This window comes from Rattus rattus, chromosome 16, assembly GCF_011064425.1.
Source record: "Rattus rattus isolate New Zealand chromosome 16, Rrattus_CSIRO_v1, whole genome shotgun sequence".
Classification (NCBI taxonomy): domain Eukaryota; kingdom Metazoa; phylum Chordata; class Mammalia; order Rodentia; family Muridae; genus Rattus; species Rattus rattus.
The window spans coordinates 10,398,491-10,419,945 of NC_046169.1; the positions used below are offsets into that span (position 1 = coordinate 10,398,491).

General features: G+C 52.7%; 1 protein-coding gene across 7 annotated transcripts in view; it reads left to right on the forward strand.

The window, feature by feature from the left end:
• Positions 1-21,455, forward strand: part of Tnrc18 (trinucleotide repeat containing 18) — a 97,321-nt gene extending 75,866 nt beyond the window's left edge. For all 7 annotated transcript variants that reach the window (XM_032887143.1, XM_032887147.1, XM_032887148.1 and 4 more), the window contains 12 exons: positions 523-950; positions 3,773-3,922; positions 4,496-4,637; positions 6,773-6,890; positions 7,587-7,662; positions 7,764-7,872; positions 12,526-12,642; positions 13,211-13,378; positions 13,702-15,056; positions 18,144-18,380; positions 18,967-19,041; positions 19,917-21,455. In XM_032887143.1, coding sequence (XP_032743034.1) covers positions 523-950; positions 3,773-3,922; positions 4,496-4,637; positions 6,773-6,890; positions 7,587-7,662; positions 7,764-7,872; positions 12,526-12,642; positions 13,211-13,378; positions 13,702-15,056; positions 18,144-18,380; positions 18,967-19,041; positions 19,917-20,123 — 3,182 coding nt within the window. In that variant the 3' untranslated portion in view covers positions 20,124-21,455. The remainder of the gene's footprint in view (positions 1-522; positions 951-3,772; positions 3,923-4,495; positions 4,638-6,772; positions 6,891-7,586; positions 7,663-7,763; positions 7,873-12,525; positions 12,643-13,210; positions 13,379-13,701; positions 15,057-18,143; positions 18,381-18,966; positions 19,042-19,916) is intronic.

Below are 21,455 nucleotides of genomic sequence, written 5' to 3' on the forward strand. Positions count from 1 at the left end.
ATAGTGGCCTTGAAGTCTAGTAGTGTGTCTCATAGATCCAGGGCATAGAAAGAGGGTCCCTGTTATGGGGATGAAAAGAGGAAGGAACTTCTGAGGAGCCTCTTAGCAGGGAGTGGGCCTGGGTGATTAAGGACCCCAAGAGCAGGAAGGGAGTCTGTCAGGAAGTAGGAAGACAGGCCTCAGGCTTGGGGCTTTCTTGGGGCTTTCCCCACCGCCTCCCTGTGCAGCCCTTGCCCCAACCTGCCTAGTTTCTGGGGTTTCCTGAATGGCAGTGTAGGCCTGAGGCCTACATCTTTTAGTAGTGTTCTTGACAGCCATGGGGTAGGGGATAGGGGACTTGGGTGAATCCTTGTCCTTCTCTGAGCCTCAGTTTACCTCCTCCTGGTAACAGGAGAGAGTAAGTCCCTGGGTGGAATGGGTCTGTGGATTTCTTGCCGGTGGCCTTGCAGGGCCAGATGGATAAGAAAAGAAGACTGTGGAGTCCCTACCCACCAGCCCCTCCCTCCTCCTCCTCACATCCAGGCACGGAGTTCGAGTACACGGACTCGGAGAGCGAAGTGAAGGTTCCCAAGCAGTCACCTGCTGGGCTGCTGCGACCCAAGAAAGGGGCTGGGGAGCCAGGCCAGTCTCTGGCTGCACCCGTCCCTGGCACCCGGGCCTCTGGTCCCACCAGCCCAGACAAGGCCAAGCTGGCCTCAGAGAAGGGACGCAAAGCCCGGAAGATACGCGGCTCCAAGGAACCTGGCTTTGAGGCGGGGCCAGAGGCCAGTGACGATGACCTGTGGACTCGACGCAGGAGCGAGCGCATCTTCTTACACGATGCCTCTGCTGCAGTCCAAGCACCCAGCAACGCTGCGCCAGCAGCCAAGCCCAGCCGCTGTGGCAGGGGAGGTGCCCCAAGCCCACGGAAGGACACCGGCCGAGCCAAGGACAGGAAGGACCCCAGGAAGGTAAGGGCTCAGCGTAGGTCCCCCGGTCTCCAGTACTGTGTGTAGCTTTGATGTTAGCAGCGTGCCCATAGAAGGTTCCACCATGTTTGGCGTCCGTGAGGTGCCTTGCTTCCTCTTCCTGTTCCTGTCAGAGAATCTTTTTTTCTTTTTTTTTTTTTCTTTTCTATTTTTTCAGAGCTGGGGATCGAACCCAGGGCCTTGCGCTTGCTAGGCAAGCGCTTTACCGCTGAGCTAAATCCCCAGCCCCCCTGTTAGAGAATCTTAATCTTTTACTCATCCCATAAGAATAATGGTTTAAAATGTGAATAAATCCCCAGAACCCCGTGTTACGTAACTATAACCAAATATCCAACACGGCTTGTAAAGAGAAAAGGTTTCTGGGGTTTGGTGACTCTTCTCTCTAACCCCAGCACATATTTGATTTGATTTGTGCTGTGTGTGTGTGTGTGTGTGTGTGTGTGTGTGTGTGTGTGTGTGTGTGTGTGTGTAGCTGAGGCTGTGTGTGTCTTGGCACATGTGTGGAGGTCAGAGAACAACTGTGTGTGCTTAGTTCTCTCCTTTCACCCTTATGTGGGTTCTGGCAATCAAACCACCAGGCTTCTATGAAAAGCCTTACTATTTACATACTGAGCCCACTCACCAGCTCTAGTGTGGGTTTTTAGACGGGGGTCTCCTGTAGCCCAGGCTGGCCTTGAACTTCTGATTCTTCTATCATGGCCACGTGTGTGTGTTGTAGTCTTCAGATCTGAAGCGGTTTCGGTGTACTGGTTACCTAGGCAGCAGAGGCATGGGTTGACAGCACACGTGGGTGCCACCCCCTGTGACAGTTCGCTGGACACCTAGGTTATTTCCAGTTCTGCGTTTGGATGTCCCTGACCGTGAGACATTGGTCAGTTCTCACCCCACCTGCAGGGTGGAGCGTCCCGGTCTCTATATTGAGATGCCTGGGAAGAGGCTGCTTCACTGCAGACTTCTGGGGAGGCTCACACACAGCTACAGGTGGCTGAGCAACAGCTAAGCCATTTTAAATGCCCTTCCGGGAGTATGGCTGCTAGAACTCGTTGGTAAGGTCTTATTGTTGTTCTTCTTGGGTTTTGATAGCATTTGAATGAGTAGCACAACAAAGCTGGTCCCTCTGTGCTACAGGGTAGCCCTCAGCAAAACAGAGCCTTGTGCTTGCCAGTGATGCGCAGAGGAGACACTCGTAAGACCTCAGTGAATCTGTATTAAACAAAACAAAATATAGAGTGCTTGTCTACAGCCCTCAGGCTAAGAATCCCCCAGTCAGGGACTGTGAGTGTGGCTCAGTGGTAGAGCCCCTGCCTAGAATCCCCCAGTGAAGGGCTGGAAGTATAGCTCAGTGGTAGAGCCCCTGCCTAGAATCCCCCAGCAAGGGGTTGGGGGCGTGGTTCAGTGGTAGAGCCTCTGCCTAGAATCCCCCAGTGAGGGACTGTGAGTGTGGCTCAGTGGTAGAGCCCCTGCCTAGAATCCCCCAGTGAGGGACTGTGAGTGTGGCTCAGTGGTAGAGCCCCTGCCTAGAATTCCCCAGTGAGGGGCTGGAAGTATGGCTCAGTGGTAGAGCCCCTGCCTAGAATCCTCCAATGAGGGGCTGGGGTGTGGCTTAGCAGTAAAGCCCCTGCCTAACATGCCCAAAGCTCTTGAGTTTATGAAACATTGCTAATATTACAAACCCAAGGCCATCAGTAAATGTTTCTGCATAGTTACCTGGTTATATGTATTTCTGGAAAGCTCTGTAAAGATATACAGGCTGCCACTAGGAGAGTTGTTGCAGAAACTCACGTTTCAGCACTTTTTTAATTTGTTGGTACAATAAATTATATGATAATGACAGAAGTCAGTCGTGACGGCTGGCAAGATGGCTCAGCGTGTAAAGGCGTAGCTCCCAAGTCTGATGTCCTGAGTTCAGTCCCTGGAACCTGCATTGTGAAAGGAGAGAACTGATGATTCCGGCAGGTATTCTCTAGTCTTCACATGCAGAAGCATGCCCCCCTATAATAAATAAATACAAAAACCTAATAAAATAATAATTTGTAATAAAACCTAGAACACTTGTATATAGAGAGAGGAGTCTCAGCCCTGTCTCAGGCATGGTCATGGTGAGGATCCCAGGGGTGTGGGAGGGGCCTTGCTGTCAGGGACCTTGCAAGGCAAGGGACTCGATCCACGGGAGGTGGAGAATGAAGCTCAGGGCAGCCCCATTTTAGCAGATCCTGGGTTGAAACTCTTGAGTCTGAGCTCACGGGTTATTTCTCTTCCACGTTTAATCACAGTACAACTTTGGAAAGTGATGGCCACGTGACTGTTATCACAGCAAAGCTTCAGGCCCAGATACATCTAAGCCCCCTTGCAAAGGAGCAAAGCACCTGTGACCTTTAAGTCACAGTTCTGTGTCTGATAAACAGTCAGGGCTGGGGCCTAGGGAGGAAGGACTCGGAATGGCAAATGGATGGTTGAATTGACGGAGGGTGGGAAGTACCTGGGACTCTCTCCTAAGGACGGACTCCATTCACTGAGACACAGCTCAGGATAAGGGGCTGAAAATGCCCAGGATATTGGGGGATCCAGGAAGGCCGGCTCCACCGCATAGCAAAGGATCACAGGTTGTTAAACAGCAAGCTCCCCAGCCTTCCGGTGAAAGGGCGTCAGTCATTTTCTTCCCTTGAAGAAAAGGCCTTCGGTTTAACGAGTCTGGATTTTCTAATCCCTTCAATGAGCTGTGTTTCCTACACCCCACCTTGCCCGGAGTGGCCTATGTCCTCCATGCCCTATGACAACGCCCTACCTTTTGCTTTCTCCTCTAGAAGAAGAGAGGGAAAGAGGCTGGGTCAGCAGCCACACTGCCATCTCCCCGTGTGTCCACCCTGCCTGACTCCAGGGCACCCCACCCAGGGGCCCTGGCGACTGCCAAACGTAGCAAGGCCAAGGCCAGAGGGAAGGAAGCAAAGAAGGAGGTAAGTGTGCCAGAGGGGCTTAAATCCAGGCTGCACTGGGGCCCAGTTGCAGGTGCGATGCAATGAGTGCCCCTCGTCCACTGTCATCCTTGTCCCACCCCAGCACGCACTGGATGTGGCTGTGACAAGCTCCATTCTCAGCCGAGACTCCAACCTTATTGGCAACCCAGGGGCCACTGGAACCTAAAGACCCGTTCCTCAGCAGGCCTTCCCCTGTGGGTTCTAAGGCTTCTGTGTATTGACAGAGGGCCATGCTGTGCCTGGGTAAGCCGTCAGCGACTCACCTAGCCCTGTTTCCCCTCAGCTTCATTCTTCGTGGCTAGAAGCCGGTTTCTCCAAGATGGAGGCCAAGGTGTCTGCTATGCTAACACAGGGAGAGTACTGAGCACTGAGTACCAGATACCGTGCTAGGTAGACAAGGCCTGGGCTGCAGTGCGCAAGGCCGGTGCCTCTGAACATTGATCATGGCCCCGGATTTCTCAGGAATGTCCCCAGCATGACAGAATGGCCTGTGCCTCGTGCAAAGCCATCAGTTTATGTGTGTGTATGTGTGTGTATGTGTGTTCTCCCCAGAACCGTGGAAAAGGGGGTGCCGTGAGTAAGCTGATGGAGTGTATGGCGGCGGAGGAAGACTTCGAACCCAACCAGGACTCGAGCTTCTCTGAGGATGAGCACCTGCCTCGTGGTGGGGCCGCAGAGAGACCTTTGACCCCAGGTGAATGTCCTGAGAGGCGTCAGGGGTTCCCCAGAAGTATTTAGATAACAGCCTAGGGTGAGGTCCTGAGGTGGGGACAGCTCAGCTCCAGCCTAGCCAGTCTGTAGTGAAGGGGGATGAAGAGGGGTGGGTCAGGCCATCGAGATGCAGATTTGGGGGCCAGTCTTCAAAGCAAGGGGGTCAGTGCATCCTAATGTAAGCCTCGCTGTCTGTGTGGAGGCAGGGAGACACCCAGGAAGCTGCTGGCAGGAAGCCCTAGCTACAGCTGGGACAACATGGGGCAGGGACAACTTAGCACAGGATGGGTTAGTTGGGAGAACAGATGGGTGGGGTGACGGGTCACGTGAGCAGAAAGAGGTAAGGACTGATGTCAGGGAATGGCGTCCTGTGGAGGTTGGAGGAGGGATGGTCGGTATGAGCTGTGAGGAGCGGGTTGGAAGAAGAGCTAGGCAAACCCTGCTTGGGGACGGGGGAGAGGTGGTCCTAGTCATTCTTGTAGTGGTGCTGCCCACGGCATCCTCACGTGTGTGTCTGGAGAGCAGTGCTGACCCCAGCAGGCGTGCTCTCGTGGGACGGGGTATGAGGGTCCAAGCCACAGCACTCTGCCCCGAGTGTCAGTACAAGGACAAGAGTGGTCCCTAGGGCCTCTGGGCTTGACTGAGACCTAGGAGGTCTCTGAGTGTGTAGAGCAAACGTTCTGTTCTCTGCTGGCCAAAGCATCTGTAAAGTGTACAGTGCTCCCTCTGCCTGTGAACATGGCTGAGTGCCTTTTCTTCCACTACCAGACTCCAGAGCTTCTTGATTCATGAACCTGTTATTTACTTATTGTCTGTCTGTCTGTCTATCTATCTTGATCTTCACACAGGCTGAGCCACATCTCCAGACATTTGAAACAAGTATTTTTGGGCCCTTTATTCTTGGATTCTAGGCAGATGCTCTCTACTGTAGAGACACCCCCAGCCCCTCACTGGGGGATTCTAGGCAGGGGCTCTACCACTGAGCCACACCCCCAGCCCCTCACTGGGGGATTCTAGGCAGGGGCTCTACCACTGAGCCACACCCCCAGCCCCTCACTGGGGGATTCTAGGCAGGGGCTCTACCACTGAGCCACACCCCCAGCCCCTCACTGGGGATTCTAGGCAGGGGCTTTACCACTCACACCCCAGCCCCTCACTGGGGGATTCTAGGTAGGGGCTCTACCACTGAGCCACACCCCCAGCCCCTCACTGGGGATTCTAGGCAGGGGCTTTACCACTGAGCCACGCCCCCAACCCCTCACTGGGGGATTCTAGGCAGGGGCTCTACCACTGAGCCACACCCCAGCCCCTCACTGGGGGAGTCTAGGCAGGGGCTCTACCACTGAGCCACACCCCAACCCCTCACTGGGGGATTCTAGGCAGGGGCTCTACCACTGAGTCACCCCAGCTCCTCACTGGGGGATCCTAGGCAGATGCTCTACCACTGAGCCACGCCCTCATCCTTCTTTCTAACTTTTCAATATTGAATTTCACTAAGTTGCCTTGGCTGGCCTTGAGCTCCCTGTGTAGATCAGGCTGGCCATGAGCCTCAGTCTTGCTGTCTTATGTCATTGGGATGACAGGCCGCCATCACCAGCCCCAGCTGAGATCTTTTTCATGTTTGCGGCTGACAGGGACCAAGCATGAAGTCTTATGAAGAAGAAAAAGAGAGACAGGGATGGGTATTCTCTGTGGGGCGGGGGCTCAGGTGAAGAAAAAGAATACCCATCTAGGGACATGGCAAAGGGGTTGGGCAGTGTTGAAGCAGGTACCTTCAACATCCATTGGGCGTCCATTGGCCCAGGATCTTGAGAATATTCATCTATGGGATGGAAAAGTTTGTTACTTCTGGCCTTTCACTCACCTGAGACCTTCCTAGTTGTCTATAAAGACTGGGAAGAGGGGCTGCCCATCCCCCATCCCATGTGCAATTGGGCCCCAGTTGGAGACAATATGGAGACAGCCTTACACACAAACACACACACACCCCTCTATCTGGACACCCCACAGCCTTCATTTCCTAGAGGGTCCTTGCGGAGTCACCAGGAAGGCCTGGGGTGGTCTCCCCTAGACATCCTCTGACTCTGCGGGGGCTTCCCTGCCTACCTCTCTCTGCAGCCCCCCGCTCCTGCATCATTGACAAGGAGGAGCTGAAGGACGGCCTGCGGGTTCTCATCCCTATGGACGACAAGCTGCTGTACGCGGGCCACGTGCAGACTGTGCACTCACCTGACATGTGAGTGCTTGCCCTGGGGCTTGTTGGCTCAGCTCCCACACCCATGCCTGCTTCTGTTCCTGCCCCTCACCCACACCCCCTGGGCAGGTTGCTCCTCACCCTCTCTGAGGTGGTGAGCAGCAGTGTCAGGGGTTCTGGGGAGCCTCTGGAGCCAGTAGTTGCGAGTTGCCCCTGGGCAGGAAGTGGTGAGATGTATGGCCCTCCTTTGGAATGAGGGGCGGGTCCTATCTGGGCATGCACTCTTACCCCTGAATTATATAAATGAGGAAGTTGGACACAGGAAGAAGGATAACACAGTCCATATTTACATACTAATATATATGTAAATATAATATATAACATCAATATATAAACATATAACATATACTTACATGTTATATATTACATATTTACTATATACCATATATATATATATCGTGGGTCTGTTGATTCTAGGTCTATGAAGTAGAACATATCATGGCTGCACAGTTGTGTGGCTGATCATGTATGACATAACATGATATACTATCTAGATTACCGTATACACGTATGTAAAACACCCAGTGCAAATCCATGTTGATATAGCTAAGTCTGAACCAAAAGCTAAGCCCCGTGTACCAGGCCACAGAGCTGGCAGTGCTGCGCTGGGGAGGTTCCCTTTCTGGAACGGGGCTCTCAGGCCACTGCCCTATTGTATACTCGTCCCTGTCCCTGCAGATACCGTGTGGTGGTGGAAGGTGAGCGTGGGAACCGTCCCCACATCTACTGCCTGGAGCAACTACTGCAGGAGGCGGTGAGTGGGGGAGGGGAGGGTCTCCAAGGCAATGGCTGGAGCTCCGCTCTTGATCGCCTCCTTCCCAGTCACCTTCTGACCCTCCATCTGTCCTCTGCTAGATTATAGACGTGAGGCCGGCCTCTACACGCTTCTTGCCCCAGGGGACCAGGATCGCCGCCTACTGGAGCCAACAATACCGCTGCCTTTATCCAGGCACGGTGGTCCGAGGTGAGACACCTCTCCTCCCGAGCTCGCTCAGCTCCTAATAAGTCTTCATCAGTTCATCCGGTCAACGAAGCCAGCTCCCAGCTGGCCTAGACCAGCCGACACTGTTGCTGGTTTGCATAAATAAATTCCAGGGAGGACTTGGTAGTATGGCTCGACCTGAACTATTCCGGTGACGTCAGCAGGACTCCGGGGCTTGGTCTCTGACCTGGGCATGTGATGTGTAGGCTGGCTACACACCAGCTTCCTGAGAAGGCTTCACACCTATCGTCAGAAAATGGCTTATTCTCCTGCTTTCTCTCTCCCGTCAGGGGGTGACTGACTTGGCTCATGAGGTTTCCCTGAGGCTACTACAGTTGAGTCCACTGGGCTGGGCCCATTAAAGTCCTGCTAAGGAATGAGGCTGGCTTCCCCTCTCCATGGATACTGTATCATGGTGGACCTGTTCTGGCTAGCAGTCTCAGCAGGCGTATTGCCGTTCAGGTCCTTGTGTCTGCTGAGTCTGTGAAGTAGATCATTGTGTGGCCGCATGGCTATACAGTCGTGGGCTGATTGTGATATTTTGATAATCTGAAGCACTGTATAAAGATCATGTTCACCTTATGATAAGCAGGAAGCAGGGAGTGTGGGGAGGCCACACACCAGATACAGCCCCCCAGTGACAAGCTACTGCCGTTAGGTGTATCTGCACGTCTGAAGGTGTCCACCCCCATGGTAGCCCCAACAGCTGGGCCTGGAGTATTCCATACATGGGAAGGCTGGGATGCTGTTAACCACACTGAAAAGACAAGCAGACAGAAGCTAGGAATGCTTGCTGCCAAGTCGTGGCAGTCAGAGAGTACAGGTGCCGGCCTCCCCGTGCCACAAGCTTCTTCCGCATCTCCTATGCTCACCTGAAACTCAGCTGTGCAGGGTGTGGAAACCGAGGAGGTTCAGCGAGGTCTCACTGCCTTTTAGCCTAACAGAAAACGTGAGCCTCTGGTTTCAGGGAGTGACCCTGCCCTGAAGGACTAGGTTGAGAGGGAGAGTGGAGGATACCTGATGCCCTCTGCCCAGCCTCTGCACACACGCACATGCTCAAGCATTCACAGACATGCGCTGTCTTACCGTTGTGAACAGACACCATGACCAAGGCAAGTCTTACAAAGGACAACATTTAATTGGGGCTGGCTTACAGGTTCAGAGGTTCAGTCCATTGTCACCGAGGCAGGAACATGGCAGCATCCAGGCAGGCATGGTTCAGGAGGAGCCGAGAGTTCTACATCTTCATTGGAAGGCTGCTAGTGGAAGACTGACTTCCAGGCAGCTAGGATGAGGGTCTTAAAGCCCACGCTCACAGTGGCCACACCCACTTCAACAGGGCCACACCCTCTAATAGGGCCGCTCTCTAGGCCCAGCATATACACACCACTACAATGTGTCGACAAATAAACGAATGCATATTTTTTTAAAAGATTTATTTATTTATTCTATATAAGTACACTGTAGCTGTCTTCAGACAGACCAGAAGAGGAAATCAGATCTCATTACAGATGGTTGTGAGCCACCATGTGGTTGCTGGGATTTGAACTCAGGACCTCTGGAAGAACAGTCAGTGCTCCTAACCACTGAGCCATCTCTCCAGCCCATGAATGCATATTTTAAAGCCAAAAGAAAAAAAAAATAGTTATGGGGCTGTAGAGATGGCCACCAAAGTGGGTTCTCAGCATCCACTTGGCAGGTCTCAAATGTCCAAAACACCAATTTGGAGGAGCCAATGCCATCTTCTGGCCTCCATGGGCTTCTGCATACACATAGAACAAGAACTCATGCAGGGGCACACGCATATACATAAACGAGTATAGATTAGTAGGGATGTCAGAACAGACAGATGAAGTGGACACTTGAGCAGTTCAAGCCTCAGTCATTCCAAAAATCAACCTGCCTGGGGATGTGGGTGTTGGTTGGACTAAAAGGCCCAACAGAACACACCTATTGGCTACCTCACATTTTACACACCAGAAGACTGTATACCACTAAGCGACAAGTATGCAGTATGGTCTAAGCTACGATTGAGCTAAGAAGATACTTCTTTTCCCGTCTGTAAATCAATGATCAATCCCCAGAAATCATGTTACTACAGTAAAAGTTTGTAGGAGTCTGGCATTCTGAGACTTTGTCTTTCAGTCCCATGAAGGGCTGGGTGCTCCCCTAAGCTGCCTCAGGGGGCCTCTTGGAGTTTTAGAGGGGGGGGGGTCTCTCTGTGAAGCATTCTGTCTCCTTCATGGTTCATCTCGTCATCTTAACAGATCTTTCAGTAGCTTGTTTGCTTAGAGATGTGGGATCCTGTGGCCCAGGCTAGATTCAAACCTTCTACAAAGACTTTGAACTTCTGGCCACTCCTGCCTCCAGCTCCCAAGTGCTGGGTGCATATGCCATCTCACCAAACTGATGCAGTACCTGGAATGGAACCAGGGATTTGTGCATTCATGGCAGGCACAATGCCAGCTGAGCCATGCCCCAGCCTCTCGTGGTTTTCTGAGAAAGACTCCACAGATGATAAGTTTATCAAGTTCTTTGTGTTACCATCTGTTTAGTCTACCTTTATGTAGAGATAGTTGAGCTGGGTATAAGATCCACATTGGAAATTTTGTTTTGTTTTGGTTTTTTTTTTTTTGTTTCTTGAGACAGAATCTCTCTGTGTTGCTCTCACTATCCTGGAACTAGGCTCTGTAGACCAGGCTGACTTCAAATTCACAGAGATCTACTTACCTCTGCCTTCCAAGTCCTGAGATTAAAGATGTGTGCCTCTGTGCCGAGCTACATTTGCTTTCTGTATTGAACTTCCGGTATTACTTGATAAGTTCACTGCATTGGAATTCCTAAATCTGGGGGCTGAGGAGATGGCTCACTGGGTAATGCAATTTCTATGCAAGTGTGAAGACTGGAATTCAGGTACCCAGCACCCATGTAAATGCCAGGAGAACGTGTCTCCATATCATCCCAACATGTGGGAGACAGACCTGGGATCCCTGAGCAAGACGCTTAGCTCGATTAGCTGAATCAGTGAGATCTGGGTTCCATCGAGAGAACTTGCCTCAATATGTGGAGTGGAGAGAGATCAAGGACGCACACACGTATGAACTCACACCTACCCGTGCGCACACGCATCACACGCAGTAAAATTCGTTAATTTTTGTGGGAGGCTCCTTTTGTTTTTCTCTCTTTTGAGTCATTCTCATTTTCTTTCAGTCTCTACAGTTCTGTATGTGTGTGAGCATGAAATACAGACGTGTGTATGTTTTGGGGACTGTGTTATGCCTCCCCCTCTCCGATCCCGGGGTTGCCCCTCACGACTTCAGGCTTTTCAGCAAACACATTTCCCTGCCAACCCCCCCCGGGTTAGGACCGAACCCAGGGCTTTGCACTTGTTAGGCAAGCGCTCTACCACTGCGCTCTACCACTGAGCTAAATCCCCAACCCCTCCTGTCGAGTCTTCTTGCCAGGCCTGTCTTCGACCTTTTGACCCTCCGGCCTCAGGTTCTGAGTGCTGGGATTATAGACTTATACCAATACTGTCGGCTTGACTTCTTCCACTTCCTTGAGGGTTAATTTTCAAGGAAATCTTTGCTCTGTCAGCGCATCTGATTTCGAAGGGTCTCGCACAGGGTGTTTTGTTCCTTTGTTTGGATTCCGTTGACTCCTTTCGCCTTCTGTGTCCCCTCCTGGTCTCGGTTGCTTTCCCTCTTCCTCTAATTAGAGATCGCCCAGGCATCTTTGTTGATCCTTGGTGAAGACAGAGATTGAAGCTCCATTCTGGAGCTCTGTGTGCTGTGGGTGGGCGGAAGCTTCTGCTCAGGGATTCCCCAGTGCTGGCACAGATAGGCCAAGGCCACAAGGCCCATGTCTGAAGATTCGGCCTTAGCGTACGCGTGTTGGGAAGGGCTGGCGTGTCCCATGTTTAGTGTTTGAATGTATCCAGTACCTTTCAGTTTAGAGAGAGCCGCTCAAATCTTCCCACTCATCCTGCTTGTACAGAGTCCTTCAGTAGGTATCGATGTCTCCCGTATCGTTGGCCTTGACCTCACTCTTATTGACCTTGTCTCCTTCCAGAACAGTAAAGCCACAGTCATCCAGACTTGGTCAGGCACTCAGGAGGCCAAGGCAGGAAGATCACAAGGTCAAGGGGTCCCTGGGCTATAGAGTTAGTTCAGGGCCAGCCCGGACAACTTAAGTGAGGCTCTGTCTCAACAAATAAAAGTAAGATCAGTGCTGAGGATGTGGCTGGTTGGTAGAATGTTCGTCTGACGTGCTTGAGGTTCAACTCAGAACCACCATCAACTGTGACTCTGTTCCTAAGGAATGTTCTAGAATGTAGACCTGTGTCTCATTTCCTGTCTTTGGCATTCAGAGCTGTTGTACTTGGTAAGGCTTCTCAAAGTGGCTTTGGGTCTTGGTGTATGAGAAAACCGAGAGATGTATATGGTCATTCATCTGTAGCCCTTGGAGCGTAAGAAACAGCCGGAAACGAGGAAGCTGGTTCTCCGTCCTTGACCGGTGTGGCTCTTAACTCCCACACTTTCGCACCTGTGTATACACCCCAGGGTCCTCGAAGGCTATGCCTTCGTGGCCTGGGCTGTAGTCCCAGGAGCCTCTCTGACCTGCCCTTCCCCTCAGGGCTGCTGGACCTGGAAGACGACGGGGACCTGATCACCGTGGAGTTTGATGACGGAGACACAGGCAGGATTCCCCTCTCACACATCCGCCTCTTGCCTCCTGACTATAAAATTCAATGTGAGTGAGGAACCTAGGACATGGGGAACAAGAGGGTGGGTCCCTGAAAATCCCCCTGGGAACCACACACCTAGGCCCTTGCCTGGCAACCCAGCAGTACATGCTGACTGCTCAGTGTTGTCTGGGTTCTCTCCACCTACCTCTGGGCTCAGTTTGTCATTTGATTCTCTCTTCTTTGTTTCTTCTCTTCTTTGTACAAGCTAGATAAGAGCTCTACCACTGAGCCACGCCCCCAGCCCCTCACTGGGGGATTCTAGGCAGGGGCTCTACCACTGAGCCACACCCCAGCCCCTCACTGGGGGAGTCTAGGCAGGGGCTCTACCACTGAGCCACACCCCAGCCCCTCACTGGGGGATTCTAGGCAGGGGCTCTACCACTGAGCCACACCCCAGCCCCTCACTGGGGGACTCTAGGCAGGGGCTCTACCACTGAGGCACACCTCAGCACTGGAGGATTCTAGTCTTATTTCTGAGCTCCCTAACATGGGTTAGCTGCAGGTCATTCCACCTGTAAACGGAAAGCCTGGATCAGTAAGTAATACCTGAGACACTGTCCCTTTGTCCTGAAGGTGCTGAGCCATCCCCAGCACTCCTAGTACCCAGTGCAAAACGCCGTAGCAGGAAGACTAGCAAAGATACAGGGGAAGGCAAAGAAGGGGCTGCCACAGGGCCTCAGGAGGCTACAGGGGGCAAGGCTCGAGGACGAGGACGGAAGCCTAGCACCAAAGCCAAGGCTGGTAAGTTTTCCCCGGCCTAGGAGGTGCGGGATGAGACCGCTGTGGGAATTGGATGCTGAGGCTTGGGGCTCCCTGTAAATGACTTATCTCCATCTTAGGAGAATTCTGTGCTGCCGGGGAGTTTCCTATGGTTTACTTCATGATCAAAGGAGTTGGAGAACATTCGAAGGACCGCCCTAGGGGCTACACAGGGAGGGACTTTGCCCCTAGGTTTCTACTGAGGGTTCCACAAGACCCTTTCTGACTAGCGCATCTAGTAAGGAAGTCCTGTTTTTCTCCCAGCATTCTCCACCCTTGACCTCCAGTTGTGATCTTTCTATCAGACAGAGCTGTTGTCCTGGAGGAAGGGGCCGCCACCAATGAGCTCCCCAGTGCTCCCTTGGCCCTGGAACCTGTCAGCACTCCAACTTCTAAGAAGAGCACCCCAGAGCCAGTGGACAAGCGGGCCAGAGCCCCCAAAGCACGCTCAGTCTCTGCACAGCCCAGCCCCGGACCACCCACTTTCTCTAGCTGCCCAGCTCCTGAACCCTTTGGGGAGCTTCCAACCCCCGCTACAGCCCCACTTGTCACCATGCCTGTCACCATGCCTGCCACTCGCCCCAAACCCAAGAAGGCTCGGGCCACCGAGGGCTCAGGTGCCAAAGGTCCCCGGAGGCCAGGGGAAGATGACGAACTGCTTGTCAAACTGGACCACGAGGGAGTCATGTCGCCCAAAAGCAAGAAGGCCAAAGAGGCCCTCCTCCTGCGGGAAGATCCAGGTCCTGGGGCTTGGCCAGAGTCCACAGGGTTGCTCAGCCTGGGCAGCTACTCTCCAACCGTTGGCAGCAGTGAACCCAAAGCTACCTGGCCCAAGGGTCTAGATGGAGACCTCACTCAGGAGCCTGGGCCGGGGCTTCCTTTAGAAGATCCTGGCAACTCCAAAAGCCCAGACAAGGCCCAGGCTGAACAAGATGGGGCAGAGGAGTCCGAGACTACTTCCAGCAGTAGCAGCAGCAGCAGTAGCAGCAGCAGCAGCAGCAGTAGCAGCAGCAGCAGCAGCAGCAGCAGTGGGTCGGAGACGGAAGGCGAGGAGGATGCTGAGAAGAACAGGGAGAACGGCCGGGGTGCAGGGGGCCGGACCTGCAGTGCCGCCAGCTCCAGGGCCTCTTCTCCTGCCTCCTCGTCCTCATCCTCCTCTTCATCCTCCTCCTCCTCCTCCTCCTCCTCATCTTCCTCGTCCTCCTCCTCTTCTTCCTCCTCTTCCTCCTCTTCTTCCTCCTCCTCTTCCTCCTCCTCCTCCTCTTCCTCTTCCACCACAGACGAGGACTCTTCCTGCAGCTCAGATGATGAGGCAGCCCCTGCACCTGCAGCTGCTGCCTCCACACAGCCAGCGCTCCCCACGAAGGTATCCAAGCCACCCAGCAAGGCACGCGCCTCAGCTCACTCCCCAGGCAAGAAGGCACCCCCCACCACCCAGCCACCGCCCCAGCCCCCACCCCAGCCCCAGCAGACTCTTCAGCCCAAGACCCAGACTGGGGCTGGGGCCAAGAGCCGGCCCAAGAAGAGAGAAGGCGTACACCTCCCTACCACCAAGGAGCTGGCCAAGCGTCAGCGTCTGCCATCGGTGGAGAACAGGCCTAAGATCGCCGCCTTCCTACCCGCCCGGCAGCTTTGGAAGTGGTTTGGCAAGCCCACCCAGGTACAGTTCCTAGAAGGCAATCAGGGGGCTAAGGGGGTCCTGAGTTCCCAAAGAGCACCTGGGTTCTAAAATTCATTTTAGCCCAGAATCCACATCCTGTAACAGAGCAGGCCTGCCCTCATATTTCACAACCTTCATTTCGAAGCTCAAAACTGGACACCACAGGGACCCGCACAGGCCCTCCTTTGAGGCCTTTCCAAACCCCTCGCAGCCAGACTGCTGTCATTTATCACCCTGCCTTGGAACCCCAAGTTCCAAACCCTGAGTGAATGAGCAGAGTGAACCCCCTTTCCCCAGCTTGGACCATGTGTAGGTTCCGGGCAAGCAGCCCATGTGTGATGGCCAGGGGTCATAGGTTCTGCCTCTGCCCCGACAGTTGGCAATCCACACACACGTGTGTACACATGTGTACTCATGTGTACACATGTGTGCTCATGTGTACACATGTGTGCTCATGCATACTGGCACTAAGTGTACACACGGATGTACATTCAGGCACACATGTGCGTGCACGGGGGCTACTATGAACTGGAGAGTGCTCCTGTCCCAGTGCCCCACCAACCACACACTGACATGTTCTGAATTCTCCATCTACTATAGTGGCTCCATATCGAATGTCATCGAAACTTGTGGAAAGTGGTCTCCACCTAGAGGAAGTAGGTCCCTGGCAGGGTGGGTCCTGAGGATCTATCATTGCAGATCATTTCCTGTCTTCCCGGTCAGCTGCGAATTAGCTGCCACATTCTCTCATTACCCAAGCACATAGTGTCAAATGACCCTGAATGAGATCTCTGGAAAGCCTGAGCCAAAATAAATCTTCCCTCCTTTTTAAAGTTTTCTTGCTGGGAGAGGCGAGGTGCACTCCTTTAATCTCAGCACTCGGGAGGGAGGCACAGGCAGGTGGATCTGAGTTTAAGGCCAGCCAGGGCTACACAGAGAAACCCTGTCTCAAAATAACAAAACACATTCTTATTTTTCTCTTTATTTTGTTCATTTAATCTATCAGTCTAGTAATGAGCAAAGTAGTTATAAATGGGTCATTAGAGACATGAACACATTACGTAGGAATACACAGGAATAAAGTCACATGTGTCCACTTAGACATACGTGTAATATATATGGGGTGAGGTACCCTTCTCAGTGGAGGGTATTGTAAGTAGCTATTCTGGAAGCTTCCATGTGGATGGATACAGCCCTCTGGGTCAGCAGTCCCCCCAATCCCTGGGGGTAGAAAGATTCAGAGCTCCACTGTCTTGCTCACTTTTCCCTCACAGTAACAAAATGCCCTCTGTATAGCCGAGGACGAACTTGAGTTTCTGATCCTCCTGCACACTGGGATGGTAGCATGAACTACCATGTCCTTTTCATGACATCTGAGAATGGAAGCCAGGGCTCCCTGCATGCCCAGCACCAGTCCCAGACACCACTCATCCATCGCCTGAGTCCCTGGTGAAGGGCCGGGTGTCAGTCAAGGAAGCCTGTGTGGGAATAAATTGCTCATAGAACGTCCAAGCAGCAAAGAAAACGAGAGGGAGCATCCCAGGCCTTGGATTCCCTTGAGGGTGGGTGTTCCTTAATGACCTACTGACCTCACGAGCCCCGCCCTGCTGCTCCCTCATATCTTCCCAGTAACTCCATGCCAGGCAGCCAAGACCTGCCCCAGAGCCTCTGGGGACAGTCAGTAGCTGACTCATGTGTAGGGTTTCCCTACCACAGACCCATCCTGGGCTTGCTCTTGGCCTCTGTATGCCTAGGCCAGAGTCCTCAGGCTGTGTGGACAGTTCCGATGAGGTGCCCCTATCGGTAGCCCTGTTGTGCTACTATAGCAGAGTTAGGAGTTGGGGATTAATGGTGACAGGTTTAGGGGTATCTGGTGGCCTCCCTCAGTGTTTGAAGAGACGCTGGCTCGTGTGTGTCATCAGCTCCTAGGTTCAGTGAAGTTGAAGAGGTTGGGGGTGTAGTAATGTCAAAATCAGGTCTGTTTCAGAAGGGGCATTTTCTTTGTCCCCCTTCCCCTCCCTTCCTTTCTTGCCCACCCCGCTCCATATTTTCAGTGACATATTGAGGAATTCCAGGTTCAGTGAGATCCTGTCTCAAAAAATAAGGGGGAGGCATGAATGGTGGCATGTGACTTTAATGCCAACATTCAGCAGGCTGAGGCAGGCAGATCCCTGTGAGTTCGAGGCAAGCCTGGTCCACATAGTGAGTTCTAGGACAGCCAGGGCTACATAATGAAGCCCTGTCTCCATGAAAGAAAGGAGGCCCAAGGACTGGAGGAAATGTCTCAGAAGTTATTAGAGCACTGGACCAGAGTTTGAATCCCAGCCACCTACATTGGTGGCTCACAAATGCCTGTAAACTTAGTTTCCAAAGGATCTGAAACCTTTCTCCTGCCTCTGTGGGCGTCTGCACACACACATGCACACACACACACACACACACACACACACACACACACAAACAAGATGGAGAGCAGTCAAGGAAGATCCCTGTGGCTGCCACATCCATGCATCTGCACACACACACTCGTGTATCTGCATGCACATACATTGCGTGTGTGTGTGTGTGTGTGTGTGTGTGTGTGTGTGTGTGCGCATGTGTATAAACATATACACTCCCTCCTGTTGCTATGAGAAATTACTTGAGACGATCAACTTATGAAAAAGGAAGGTTTGTTCTGGCTCATCATTTCCACTACTGTCTGCTGGTTCTGGCTCCATCGCCTGGGCCTCAGCTAATGCAGGAACGCATGGTACAGAAACTACTCCTGACTGGCAGGAATCAGGAAAGAGCCAGAGGCCTGATAGTTCCCTTTAAGACCACACCTCCAGTGACCCGCTTGTTCTCCTCAGACACCAGCTCTAAACTGTTCCACTTCCTCAGTAGCACCACCATTTAATGAGTGAACTCGGTGGTAGGTGGGAGTGCTTCCAAACTCAAGCTAAAGCACCCCTTCCATGCAGACCCCCAGGATTCATGGCAGGTGACTTAGGTCCAGGGATTGGGGAGCCTGGTGGGTGCCTGGCCTTTGGCTCTGCAGCGCTAGGCACAGTGCTGGGCTCTAATCCTCATTCTCACGTCCCACAGCGGCGAGGCATGAAAGGCAAGGCTCGTAAGCTCTTCTACAAGGCCATCGTCCGAGGCAAGGAGATGATCCGAATCGGCGACTGTGCAGTCTTCCTGTCAGCTGGCCGCCCCAACCTGCCCTATATTGGCCGGATCCAGAGCATGTGGGAGTCATGGGGCAACAACATGGTGGTTCGTGTCAAGTGGTTTTACCATCCGGAGGAGACCAGCCCGGGCAAGCAGTTCCACGAGGGCCAGGTGAGTTTCCCTGTTGGGAACTGAAAGACCCTGGTATATAAAGGTAGACCCATGGGGTTTGATTTCTGTTCGTGTGATAAATTACCCTCAAGGAAAGCAACTTAGGGCAGTAAGGGTTTTCTTTTAGCTGACAGTCCTTTGTTACATGTAGTTCGGCTCTGTGGGGAGTCACAGTGGCAAAAGCCTGAGACAGCTAGTCTATCCACAGTCAGGAGCAGAGAGAATAAATAATGCATGTTTAGTGCTCAGCTTGCTTCCTCTGTAGTCCAGAGTTCCCTGTGCAGGGAATAGAGCCGCCCACAGTGGACTGGGTCATCTCACCTTAATTAACAAAATCAAGATAATCCCCATCAGATGCACCCACAACCCAGCCTGACTTTAGTACCTTATTGAGACTCTTCCCAGATGATTCTAGGTTGTATCAAATTGGCAATTAAAAACCATCACACCGTCTGAGGCTGGGCATGCTGGGAACAGTGGTCCCACAAGTGGGAAGGTTGAGTCCGGGGAGTTTGTGTAGTGGGCCTGGGATCTCAGATGGGAAGAAAACTCCGCTCAGACTTATCCTCATCCCTCCCTCCCCCAGCACTGGGACCAGAAGTCGGGGCATAACCTCCCTGCAGCCCTGCGGGCCTCCAGCCAGAGGAAGGACTTTATGGAGGTAGGAAGGCAGCTATGGGCTCTTGGTGCTGGGGTGCAAGCTCCACCTAGATGGGGTGGGTTCCAAGCTTTCTACTCTGCCCCTCCCTGCCTCTCTTTCTTGTGTCTATTGCTCTGAGCTACTGGAGTCCCTGTCACTGTCTGCCCCATGTTGTGCCTCCGAACGTCCCTCGCTTTCTGTCTTTGGCATTTTCAGGCACCTTCATTCATCTTTTCTTCTGTTGTTTCTCTCATTTTTATTTCTTTTCTTTTCTTTTCTTTTTGGAGCTGGGGATCGAACCCAGGGCCTTGCGCTTGCTAGGCAAGCGCTCTACCACTGAGCTAAATCCCCAACCCTCATTTTTATTTTTCTGTGTGTCTGCGTGTACACACACACACACACACACACACACACACACACACACACACACACACACACACACACAAGCATGTTTGTACCTGCGAGTGTGCGTGCCTATGTGGCTGGAGGTTCACTGTCGACATTGGGAGGCTTCCTTGATATATCAAATCAATCCAGAGCTCACTGATACGGCTGGTCTTCGGAGCCAGCTTGCTCCAGAGATCTTATGTGGGCTACCACACCCATCTGCTACTTACATGGGTTCAGGGGATCTGAACATAATGGGGATGGCACTATGTCCGTCCATCCCTTTGGACATCCTGTCTTCTCTCGCTACCTGTTTTCTCCATCTCTTTATCTCTCTCGGTCTCTGTCTTCCCGCCATTGTCTCTTTATCTCTTGTTTGTCCGTTTGTCCCCATCTGTCTCTCCGTCGCTTCACCTCTGTCTCCAGGTGTCTGGCCTTGAGGCATCCCGGGGTCTCCCTGATCCAGGAGGGTTCCCTCCAGGGCCTCACACCCACACTCTGCCCCGCAGCGTGCCCTGTACCAGTCCTCCCATGTGGATGAGAACGATGTTCAGACAGTGTCCCACAAGTGCCTGGTGGTGGGCCTGGAACAGTATGAGCAGATGCTGAAGACCAAGAAATACCAGGACAGCGAGGGTCTCTACTACCTCGCGGGCACCTATGAGCCCACCACAGGCATGATCTTCTCCACGGACGGCGTGCCTGTGCTCTGCTGAGTGCCGCCCACCCAGCGGGGCCCACAGAGACCCCCCCTCCCCACCACTGCCATGGCGCGGGACCACGTGTGTTGTGTGCATGCCAGTGTGCTCGTGGGCGTGTGCATGTGGCCAGGTGGACGCCCCAGGCAAGTGCGAGTGTGTACATGTGTGTGCCCGTATGCATGCACGTGTGTGCACACATGTGCACACATTTCCAGACCCTTTCTGGTCATCCCCTGGTGCCCTCATGCTGAGACCCCCTCCCCCCCACCTCAGCTATCAGGGTCCAGCTCTGCTGTCCCCTCAGGGTCACCTCAGTGAGGACTTCCCTCCAGCACTTTGTATGCTCTTCATGAGGCTGCCCTCTGAGCTCTGGGCCTGCGTAGACGCTTTGATTCTGTGGATGGGGTAAGGGAGAGTTCCAAGGACCCAAACTAATGTTTGGTATAGATTCAGCCACACCCAGCACGGAGCCCATCGAAGACCTCCTACCGTGGGCCGGGGGGGCCCCAACGCCAGCCAGCTTCACCAATCACACCCGGGCATCTGGGCGTCCGCATGCCCGGCCTCCACCCTCTCAGGACAGCCTGGACTTGGGGAACAAGGCAGGGGAGGGCAGCCCAGGAGCATCACCATACCCCGTGGGCCCCCCAGCCCAGACCCTTACACTACAGAAATCCCCAATGGTGCTGAAATCCGCGCCCACGCCCGGCACGGCCCGCCCGGCGCCTCCACCAGGAGGATCCGAAAGGTTACCTGTACAGTTTACTGTAGCCTGCCCCTGTATCATACACCTTTAAATGGAGTCAACTTTTTAATTATATATAAAGATAAATATATATAAATATATATATAAACTTTTTAAAACTGTGAAAAATAGCTATGAAATTATAAAAAAAAAACACATTCTGACGTGCAGAATATTATTTTTTATTTCCTGTTAGATCGTGAATGTCTAGCACCGGCTTCATGCCTGCCCCCCACTCCCCCGTATTCTCACCCCTGCCCATGTGTACTGTATGTGCCCCCAAATGGATGAGAGATGGAGATAGACGGAGGGGACCCGAGCCCAGCCCCCAGCTCAGCCCGAAGCACTTAACCAGTCCCCTGTGCCTGCCAGACCCCAGTGGGGTCCCCGGAGGCTTTGAGCAGACAATCTTGAAGGAAGGAAAAGCCAGATTTCGGTTTTGTTTTTTCTTTTCTTTTTGGGGTGGGGAGTAATTACTGTTCCTGATTTTTTTTTTTAAAGTTTCTTTTGGAATTTTGTTTGTTGGCAAATTCTGTGTGATCTTTTTTCATAAAAAAAAAAAAAAGGAAAGAAAAAGAAAAGAAAAAATTTAATTGGAAAAA